The sequence below is a fragment of the Triticum urartu genome, chromosome 6A (genome assembly GCF_056163025.1).
Source record: "Triticum urartu cultivar PI428250 chromosome 6A, HENAU_Tu73, whole genome shotgun sequence".
NCBI lineage: Eukaryota > Viridiplantae > Streptophyta > Magnoliopsida > Poales > Poaceae > Triticum > Triticum urartu.
In genome coordinates, this window is record NC_141878.1 from 118,761,947 (window position 1) to 118,773,098 (window position 11,152).

At 43.4% G+C, this 11,152-nt stretch overlaps 1 protein-coding gene across 1 annotated transcript; it reads right to left on the reverse strand.

The window, feature by feature from the left end:
* Window positions 1-3,512: 3,512 nt before the first annotated feature.
* Window positions 3,513-10,907, reverse strand: LOC125516206 (embryonic stem cell-specific 5-hydroxymethylcytosine-binding protein). Its single transcript, XM_048681688.2, has 8 exons — window positions 10,596-10,907; window positions 10,326-10,503; window positions 9,915-10,000; window positions 7,887-7,999; window positions 6,827-6,892; window positions 6,246-6,352; window positions 5,175-5,240; window positions 3,513-4,341 (listed from the first exon to the last, which is right to left on the reverse strand). Exons 1-8 carry the CDS (start codon window positions 10,730-10,732, stop codon window positions 3,859-3,861), a joined length of 1,236 nt encoding a protein of 411 aa, XP_048537645.1. The 5' UTR covers window positions 10,733-10,907; the 3' UTR covers window positions 3,513-3,858.
* Between the last annotated feature and the right edge of the window lie 245 nt (window positions 10,908-11,152).

The following is an 11,152-nucleotide window of genomic DNA, read 5'->3' on the forward strand; positions in this document are numbered from 1 at the left end:
TATATACGGGGAGAGAGGCACCCCCTAGAGACACAATAATTGATCCCTTGGATCTCCAAGCCGTGTGCAGTGCCCCCCTCCACCATAATCCACCTCAGTAATATCGTAGCAGTGCTTAGGCGAAGCCCTGTGTCGGTAGAACATCATCATCGTCACCACGCCATCGTGCTGACGAAACTCTCCCTCAAAGCTCGGCTGGATCGGAGTTTGAGGGACGTCATCGAGTTGAACGTGTGCAGAACTCGGAGGTGCCGTGCGTTCGGTGCTTGATCGGTCGGATCGTGAAGACGTACGGCTACATCAACCGCGTTGTGCTAACGCTTCCGCTTTCGGTCTACGAGGGTACGTGGACAACACTCTCCCCTCTCGTTGCTATGCATCACCATGATCTTGCGTGTGCGTAGGATTTTTTTGAAATTACTACGTTCCCCAACACATCCCTCTAGTCATGCAAGTGATACATGATCCGAATCGACTAGGCCGTGTCCGATCATCACGTGAGACGGACTAGTCATCAGCGGTGAACATCTCCATGTTGATCGTATCTACTATACGACTCATGTTCGACCTGTCGGTCTCTCGTGTTCCGAGGCCATGTCTGTATATGCTAGGCTCGTCAAGTCAACCTAAGTGTTTTGCATGTGTAAATCTGGCTTACACCCGTTGTATGCGAACGTTAGAATCTATCACACCCGATCATCACGCGGTGCTTCGAAACAACGAACCTTCGCAATGGTGCACAGTTAGGGGGGAAACTTTTCTTGAAATTTTTATGAGGGATCATCTTATTTATGCTACCGTCGTTCTAAGCAAATAAGATGTAAACATGACAAACATCACATGCAAATCATAAAGTGACATGATATGGCCAATATCATCTTGCGCCTTTTGATCTCCATCTTCGAGGCGTGGCATGATCACCTTCGTCACCGGCATGACACCATGATCTCCATCATCATGTCTTCATGAAGTTGTCTCGCCAACTATTACTTCTACTACTATGGCTAATGGTTAACGATAAAGTAAAGTAATTACATGGCGTTTTCATTGACACACAGGTCATACAATAAATTAAGACAACTCCTATGGCTCCTGGCGGTTGTCATACTCATCGACATGCAAGTCATGATTCCTATTACAAGAACATGATCAATCTCATACATCACATATATCATTCATCACATCCTTTTGGCCATATCACATCACATAGCATACCCTGCAAAAACAAGTTAGACGTCCTCTAATTGTTGTTGCATGTTTTACGTGGCTGCTATGGGTTTCTAGCAAGAACGTTTCTTACCTACGCAAAACCACAACGGTGATATGCCAATTGTTATTTGCCCTTCATAAGGACGCTTTTCATCGAATCCGATCTGACTAAAGTGGGAGAGATAGACACCCGCTAGCCACCTTATGCATCAAGTGCATGTCAGTCGGTGGAACCAGTCTCACGTAAGCATACGTGTAAGGTCGGTCCGGGCCGCTTCATCCCACAATGCCGTCGAATCAAGATAAGACTAGTAACGGTAAGAAAATTGAACAAATCATCGCCCACAACTACTTTGTGTTCTACTCGTGCATAGAATCTACGCATAGACCTAGCTCATGATGCCACTGTTGGGGAACGTAGCAATAATTCAAAATTTTCCTACGTGTCACCAAAATCAATCTAGGAGATGCTAGCAACGAGATAGACATACCCTTGAAGATCGCTAAGCGGAAGCGTTACAAGGAACGCAGATGATGGAGTCGTACTCGCGGCGATTCAAATCGCGAAAGATCCGATCCAGCGCCGAACGGACGGAGCCTCCGCGTTCAACACACGTACAGCCTGGGGACGTCTCCTCCTTCTTGATCTAGCAAGGGGAGAGGAGAAGTTGAGGGAGAACTCCGATAACACGATGGCGTGGTGGTGATGGAGCTCGTGGTTCTCCGGTAGGGCTTCGCCAAGCACTATGGAGGAGGAGGAGGAGGAGGTGTTGGAGAGGGGGAGAGGCTGCGCCAGGGGAAGGGTGTGGCAGCCCTCCCCCCACTATTTATAGGGGAAAGGGGAGAGGGTCCCGGCCCCCTAGATCCCATCTACAAGGGGGGCGGCGACCAAGGGGGGACTTGCCCCCCAAGTCAGGTGGGAGGCGCCCCCACCCCCCTAGGGTTTCTAACCCTAGGCGCCTTGGGCCCCCTTGGGGGCACACCAGCCCACCAGGGGCTGGTTCCCCCCTTTGTTTAGCCCACTAGGCCCACCGAGGCAGGTGGCCCCACCCGGTGGACCCTCGGACACCTTCCAATGGTCCCGATACAATACCGATAACCCCTGAAATTATTCCGGCGACTGAAGCAAGACTTCCCATATATAATTCTTCACCTTCAGACCATTCCGGAACTCCTCGTGACGTCCGGGACCACATCCGGGACTCCGAACAACCTTCGGTAACCACATACTATTTCCCATAAAAACTCTAGCGTCACCGAACCTTAAGTGTGTAGACCCTACGGGTTCGGGAACCATGCAGACATGACTGAGACATCTCTCCGGCCAATAACCAACAGCGGGATCTAGATACCCATGTTGGCTCCCACATGTTCCATGATGATCTCATCGGATGAACCATGGTGTCGAGGATTCAATCAATCCCGTATGCAATTCCCTTTGTCTATCGGTATGTTACTTGCCCGAGATTCGATCATCGGTATCCCCATACCTCGTTCAATCTCGGTACCGGCAACTCTCTCTACTCGTTCTGTAACGCATGATCCCGTGACCAACTCCTTAGTCACATTGAGCTCGTTATAATGATGCATCACCGAGTGGGCCCAGAGATACCTCTCCGTCATACAGAGTGACAAATCCCAGTATCGATTCGTGCCAACCCAACAGATACTTTCGGAGATACCTGTAATGCACCTTTATAGCTACCCAGTTACGTTGTGACGTTTGGCACACCCAAAGCATTCCTACGGTATCCGGGAGTTGCACAATCTCATGGTCTAAGGAAATGATACTTGACATTAGAAAAGCTTTAGCAAACGAACTACATGATCTTGTGCTACGCTTAGGATTAGGTCTTGTCCATCACATCATTCTCCTAATGATGTGATCCCGTTATCAACGACATCCAATGTCCATGGTCAGGAAACCATGACCATCTATTGATCAACGAGCTAGTTAACTAGAGGCTTACTAGGGACATATTACGATCTATGTATTTACACATGTATTGCGGTTTCCGGTTAATACAATTATAGCATGAACAATAGACAATTATCATGAACAAGGAAATATAATAATAACCACTTTATTATTGCCTCTAGGGCATATTTCCAACATATCGGTGTCCTTATTTTTTCATCCATTTTCTCAACAAGTATTTTTGCATTGAGTCTAGACTAATGTTTTTTCTTTTGAGATGTGAAGAATTGGTTCCTATCATACATAGGAATAGGAATATATTCCTGCAAACCAAACGATCCCATAAAAAATTTTCCTTAAAAAATCCTATCCTATGAAATTCGTATAAGATTCCTTCAAACAAGAATCATACTTGCTCAACATTGTCAAAGTATATCACCCGCAAAAAAAAACATTGTCAAAGTATAGAGGCCACCTCCGATCAAAGTATTAATTTTACTGCATAAGGAAATGATCTAAGAGCTAGACATCCGGTAGCATGCAATCGATCACCGCACTTCATGCATTTTGTTTCGTCATTGGCCAATACTGCATGCATAGCGCCAGTTGCAGTGCTGAAGAGAACTACGAGTAGTACTACTACACTAGATAAAGTTCTGTTACTACTAGTAACTGCTTAAGAGCTGATAGATAGCCCAAGTGCAGGAAGCTAGACTACCTGAGAAGCTACTCTACTTCTTTGCAAAGTAGGAAAACAGCGACGCTTGCCCATCCTTCGGGCCCTTCTCCTTTTTCCTCACAGGGGTGACCGGCGATCTCCCACTCTTCCCCATCTCCATCTCCGCCTCGACTCCAGCGTCCTCTATCTTCCTCTTGATGCCAAAAGGATCTCGCTCCTCGACTGGATCGTCGGGCAGCATCCCGTCTTCTTTCTTAATACCTTCATCGGCTTTATAGAAAACTTGTGGATCCAAAGTAACATGTTCATTCTTAACTACTGTACTTGAAGCACTTTGCTTCTCTAGAGAAGCCTGGTGGTGTTGCTCTGTTTTGTTTGATGGGTTTTCACCTGAATCATCATCCCGCTCCTCTTTCGCCGTCTTGAAAGCTTGTGTTTCTGCAAACTCTCCTGATGCCTTCTCTGACTTCACTGGTGCGGCTGCTTTCTTGGTGAAGAAATTTGAAATTGGCTTTTCACTGGGTCCTATTTTCACCTGCAATTTGGCAAGCAGCAGCAGAAGAAGAAAATCATTGCACATCTTGTCGATATGCAGAAAACACACAATAGGGTAGTTGCAGAATTATCATAGGTATAAATTGGGCGGTACAACTGTGTGTACCCAGTAGTACACTGGAGGAATTTTACTACTACTGTACTTAAGTAACATTAAGTAGTTCAAAAACCAGTTAATAGTGCTGAAGATAAACCTAAACAGGTTATATCTTCAGATCACATACAAATAAAGAGCAAGAATGAGAACATTTATCAAGCATCTCATTTCAGCACGTAAGAAACCCATGGGTACTTCATTACGTACACCAGGAAAATTGCATGTTTAATGGATAGTCAGTGTACAGCAGTGGAAATCCGCATTTATATGCTAGGTCAATGAGGACCAATTATCCATCTGTTAGCTAGAGGGGCGACTTTGCGCCCAGCCTGCCTGTGTTCAAGGCTTGGCCTCTATGCTACTCAGGGTAATTCTCCTCTTAAAAAATACGACAGATACTATAGCATGTTGGTCTAGGTTTTTCTTATGCTACTTAATGATATCTTTCATGCATTAGAGAACATCCATAAATATTTGAAGGTTGTGTCATCTTAACTCTTTTAAAGTAGTGTGTTACTGCAAGCGTGAGCTACGTGCACCGGGCTGCCCTTTTTGCCCTTTTTAGTTACCCTGCCAACATTAGGCAAGGGCAGCAATACAATGAACAGAGCACACAGTGTACCACCTGTCACAGTTTAATCCCAAACAATAGTAATGCCCAATGTATCAGACATAAACAAAAACCAATACAACATACTAAGCATAGTTTCCTATACCTCTTTGATGCAATCAGGACCCTGAAATGATGTTTTGCCCATTGCAGTTGTCACTGGATACCAAACCTGCAGAAGGGATCGATTAAATAACGTTATAGAGTCATACTATCAGAAATTCAGAGTGATGATCATTTTGGACCCACGAGTTTGGCTAAGGGACCACATTGGTCATCTAAGTTTCAAAAGGCACAAATAAGTCCCTAAGGTGTATCCTTTGAGTGACGGACAACAAGATTACAAGACGAAGATATAACATACAAGATGCAAGCTGCTTGTAAACATGGCCAAAGAGGACAACATGTCCATCACGGCTATGCCATCTGGTCCAGCAGAATTCTCTCCAAATCTGCCACCACCTCACCCGTTCCCCATCCATCGTCGTAAACTAACAACAACAACACTCTAGGAAAAGACATCATCTATGCTCAACAGCTCAACCAACATATATCGACATGCTGCTGTTGCAGGATGCTTTGAATGAAAATACGAGATCAAGAACGACAGTGTAGCACTAAAAACTAAGTCAAAGAACAGAGTCATGTCTAATTTGAGAGGATGGATGACTAGGGGAAAAATGTCAATTCTTAGAGTTGGGAGCGAATGTTGCTGACCCACCAGCCCACCGGCATAGTGGGGCATGCTACCTGAGGGGACAGTTTTACCTAAGATGCAAACCTCACAGACTTGTTTCACCTGTTTGAAGGCCTAGATCATTAACCTTATATGATTCATACTCCCTCCGTTCCAAAATAAGCGTAACCTTATATGATTCATCCTCCCTCCGTTCCAAAATAAGCGTCGTGGTTTTAGTTCAAATTTGAACTAAAACCACAAGACTTATTTTGGAACGGTATGAGTAGTATTGAATAACCATAAATGTGCTACTAGCTTGATGAAAATGAGAGAAATTTAGCTTTTGCTTGGAAATGTGTCTCCTGCCGAATTATAGTACAACAAAATGTAACATCATTAAACTAGAATTTCATCAAAATCAATGTTGTTTAATCAAAAAAGGTGATTTAGAAAGATGGCCATGTATGTACTGTAACATGATTCACATCATGGACTTACTAAATCAGTTCCTTCATAGGGTACAGTTATTTCTTCCAGCTTCACGGAGCTATTGTTCAACCAAGCATTAACAGAGTCTTCATCGCCCAAGATTACCGGCATTCTATCTGTCAGCACATGTTAAAGTTTCAAATAGTGCATCTCACAGAAACACCATTTGCAAATAAGTTTCCTATATCTATTACCAAAATGAGGCATTATCCATTTATCCCTGTTAAAATGCACACCAGCAGAAATCCTTACCAGACTATGGTTCCATCATAGATGATATATTGGTACTTCATTGAGAACCAACTATCTATCTCCCTTAGTCCTAAACAAGACTTTGCAAAAGGAACATGAAGAAAGCCACTTCATGCACTAACCAACCAGTGGATTCCCAAACTATCCATTCAGTAGTTCCATTAATCATGAAGTCATTCTAGAGTAGGGCTATATAAATTTAAGAAATGTAAAATAATAGGTGTAGTCAATTATCCAATGAACTCTGAAGCAGTTTCAGAGCAGCTAAAGAGTAGGCGATAGTACATGAATGAACAATCTGAGAACCTGGGGCAAAGACCAAAGAGTAAGCAACTAACCATGAAGCCATTTCAAAGAAGTTGAAACATGGGTAGTCAAAATAGTAAATGTATGGAGGGTCTCTCCTGTGAAAAAATAGCAGGTAATATTAGTATTGCAGTAAATAAATTATCCTTTAAGAATTAGAGTAATAACAGCCTTTACATTTTTATAATTCAATTCTAACAAATTGGCACAATTATACATCGTGAACAACAGAAAGCAAAATGAGAAACATAAAAAGGAAAAGGCAGACCACAAAAAATCATAAAAGAAACATAATTACAAAGTAATGTACTACAAAACATCAATAGTGTGACAACTTAGCCAATGCATAGTGTTCTACCAATGTCCAGCCGTCCAGGTAATAGCTTATCCACCCTTCCCATGCAACGATTGCACATTTGATGCATTAATATATAAAAAACAGTGATTATTCATGAGGGTAGTACTTCAAGTTCGGTATAAAATATACAGTTTGAAATTTTCATTATCAAATTCCTTCCTACTGATAATGTCTACACCGCGAGGCACATTAAGATAACAAGAAAAAAATCAATGTAGTCACAAATTCTTCCTGTCTCTAAACCAATTATGATCTACATATCTGTGACTACAACTGAGGGTATGTATATATATAAAAAACTTAATTATGAGCCCAAATGTCTGAATCAATTGGCCAGATAATTTTGATCTACTTTAACTAGTTTGTGCTTGATCAGAAACACCTGAAGAAACGATCTCTCCTAACAAGCAAAGCAATTATTCTTATCTCTATCTTCCAACTGACACCACCAAGCCGATGAACAGCCATATGGATGCTACAGTAGTCACTAGACATTTGGCTAGAATAAGTTACAAAAGGTGTTAGCAGAAAAAGTTCCGCTGCAGTAACTCCCAAGGATTGAATCACAGGAACAAAACAAAGGGAGACAGCTTTGAACCTCACCATCTGGAAATAACAAACTATGTAGAGAGTGTGATCACCAAAACGCGAAAACTCAAACTTTCAGTTCCATAACACCAATGGCATTCAAGATACAAAATACAACGGAATGTGTAAAAACTAAGTATCCTAACCTTCTGAATTTGTCCAAGTGTCAAAGAGGGCAGCAAACACAAGAGGCCTCTCATCCTGGAAATGAATGTAATATGGTTGCTTTTTGGATCCATCCTTTTTCCACTCATAGAACCTGAACCCCATACAAAACACAAATGCACTATTAATACAAGAATTTAGTCACAAACTATTTTTACAAAATGAAAAGTTTGTTATCATTCAAGTGCTTACATCAATTAAAACACGCCCACATATATATGAACTAACAACCAAATGCTCTATGCTATAAACACAAACAACCATAAAGGCGGACCATATTAGATTTATAGAATATGGAAGTGTGACATGTGGCAATCGGATATCATGCTAGTTGCAGCCCATAGATTATACTCGCCTCAACTCCGAACTGAGCAGGTCAAAGTTAAGCCTGGTACTTCTGGTAAATCAACAGCAATCCAAGTAGAATAACTTATGATGTTGCCCGTCATGTGCTCATGTGTCTTCAGAGTGGGAGTAACACTAGTACATTTAGCTCAGCTGTATTTATTTTTAGGCCTATAAACATGTACTCAGCACTTCGCTTTTACCAGCTAATAGTTTTTTCAGGTGAATTAGAACCTATTATTTGACTTCTGAGATTTTGGTAGACATATTTGATAGTTTCAATGTGTGTGATTGATATTCTGGTTTCCATTTTCCAGTGTTTTTTTTTCTTTTCCAGTGAGCTTCTAGGTTTCAGTTGTTAATCTAGATTGTTGCAAAGCCCCCCAACGTGCTTAGCCAAGTTGCACTTTTGTGTGAATAGATTATTGGTGGTTTTGCGATTGGTGAAAGGCTTTAGTAGTAGGCACATGCATCAAGCAGTGGGAAGCTTGTTATCTCCACTTACATGCCATGAAGACCTGGACCACCTGGGATTCGGAATGAAAGCTGTATCAATTCAGAAGTGTATGTGAATTTGGGATTTTTAATTCAAAGAGGAAATCTGTTTAAATTACTCATGATCTTGATCGAACAAGAATAACCAGTCACGATATCTAAACATATAATCTTACGTTACTTCCCTGCGCCCGACTGGTGGCTCGTCCATAAGCACCATTGCAGCAGCAGCGCTAAACTAAAAGAGAGTGGAGGGGAGGTAGGGAGGAAGTGGGGAATACAAGGTGAAATGGACAAAAAAGGACTTCAGAGTAATAACTGACAGGACTGAATTTCACATCAAGGATTCAAGGTACAAAGCATTCTTCTACAAACGAGAGAAGTGCATATTTCAACCCTGAACTCTTGCCCTAGTCTATTTTACAACCCTGAACTTTAATACCGTCTAAATTACAACCCCCAAGTCTCAAAACCGGTCAGGATTCAACCCTCCCCTCCCTGATGACCGGTTTTGACCTGGGGTGACCAGTTTTGACTAGTCAACGGGTCCAATCAGCATGCCACGTCAGATTTTTTTTCAAAATTTCAAGAAAAAGTAAATAAAAATCTATAAGATCAGGGAAAAAATATAAAAAGGCAAAATTCCGAAAAAATTGTTCGTGAAAAAAGCTAGGGAAAATAAAAATGATTTTTTTCTGGAATTTGAGTTTTTGGGTTTTTTCTGGATTTTTTTTTGGAAATTCGTTTTTTTATTTTCCGTGCTTTTCGGAAATTGGATTTCTTATTTCTTTTCCTGGATTTTCTTCGATTTTACAGGTTGTTTCCTTGGAAATTTTGCATTTTTTGCTGATGTGGCATGCTGACTGGATCTGTTGACTGGTCAAAACCGGTCAACAGAGAGGGGAGGGTTGAATCCTGGCCGGTTTTGAGAGTTGGGGGTTGTAATTTAGATGGTATTGGAGTTCGGAGTTGTAAATTAGACTAGGGCAAAAGTTGAGGGTTGAAATATGCACTTCTCTCTCTACAAACTTAAACCTATACCATGCAATTTGCAATGTATCAATGGACTTTGGGCAGGGAGCATCTGGGGTCATGCTTAGGATCAACAGAGATATAACGAATCCATAAATAGAAGATGCAAATAGTAGTAGTCAACCATATGTCCATACCCTTCTACTGCAACAAGACATCTATTCTTCGGGATAAGTCGCCTAAACGAAGCCTTTTCCTTTATAGACTCTGATCTGGCATTGAACTGCATAACAAAAGCAATCAGCTCATGTAATGCAAAACCAACCGAACATTGAATGAGCATAGAGACATAAAGAGAAACTAAGCTCCAAGGCAGGCATGGTCCAACATACATGCCATGCTAACGGCAGGTCATATAGTCGGATAAGTGGTAGTACAAAGCATGCCACTGGCTTTTTCATTGTTTTAACAGCCCATTGGCCCAAATCAACTGCACTCTTATCAAAACGTGGCTAATAGCAACTTAACCACCGCACTGCACTGCCAATGAAGTCCAATCTACAGTGCCCCATCTACAGAAACTTGTGGAAAGTCAGTGCATATCGTACCATCCTGAAATGGTCGGGCTTGTCGGTCTTGCTTGAGAAGCTGGGGACGAGCCCCCACTTCATGCACTGGATAACCGGCCCTTGCTCCTCCGCACCTCCTTCGCCGCCCGCCGCCCGCGCTCGCAGGGTCCCCACCGGCAGATACGCCCCCGGCGTCACGTTGTACGACGGCCGGAACCTGCGCGCCGCAACCGAGAATCGAATAGCTGAAGAAACGAGAGGCTTCCTAATGGCATATGTGACCACGTAAGGTCGAGACTCTCCTCTTACCGGTCCATCTGGAGCGTCCGTACGGCGGGGGCGTCTCCTCCTCCGTCGCCGCCGCCGCCGGCGGAGGTGGCGGTCGGGAAGCCAAAGGCCCTGGCTGCCTGGGCCGCGCTGAGGGTACACCTGGCCCTGCCGCACATCTCGGATTACTCTCGCAGGCCGCCGACCGCCAAGCGCCGCTGTTTGCTGCCTGGGGTGTGGGATTTGGGGCTTTGGGGGTCGGCGGCGACGAGGCCAGAATTGGGGCGCGGGAAAGGGGAAATAACTAGTTTATTTGGTACGGCCGTGGAACGGTGCGTCTGCGTCGGTTTGGAAAACAGAGTTGGACTGTTCGCAGTTCGTCTGGTTATTATTTTTTTCTGAGAGAAGAAAAAGCAGTTTATTTAGGAAAGCTCTTCTTTTGCCCTAACTGGTGTTTGCCTGGTGTCAACCGTGTCGCGAGCCGTTCGATCGAGCTTGATCATGTGGCGCTCGTCTCTCGCGCTTGCCAGTTGAGTAGTCTCGCGCAATTGGGCGCAGTTTGACCATGATCAAAATCGAGCTTGGCAGCAGATCCGGCG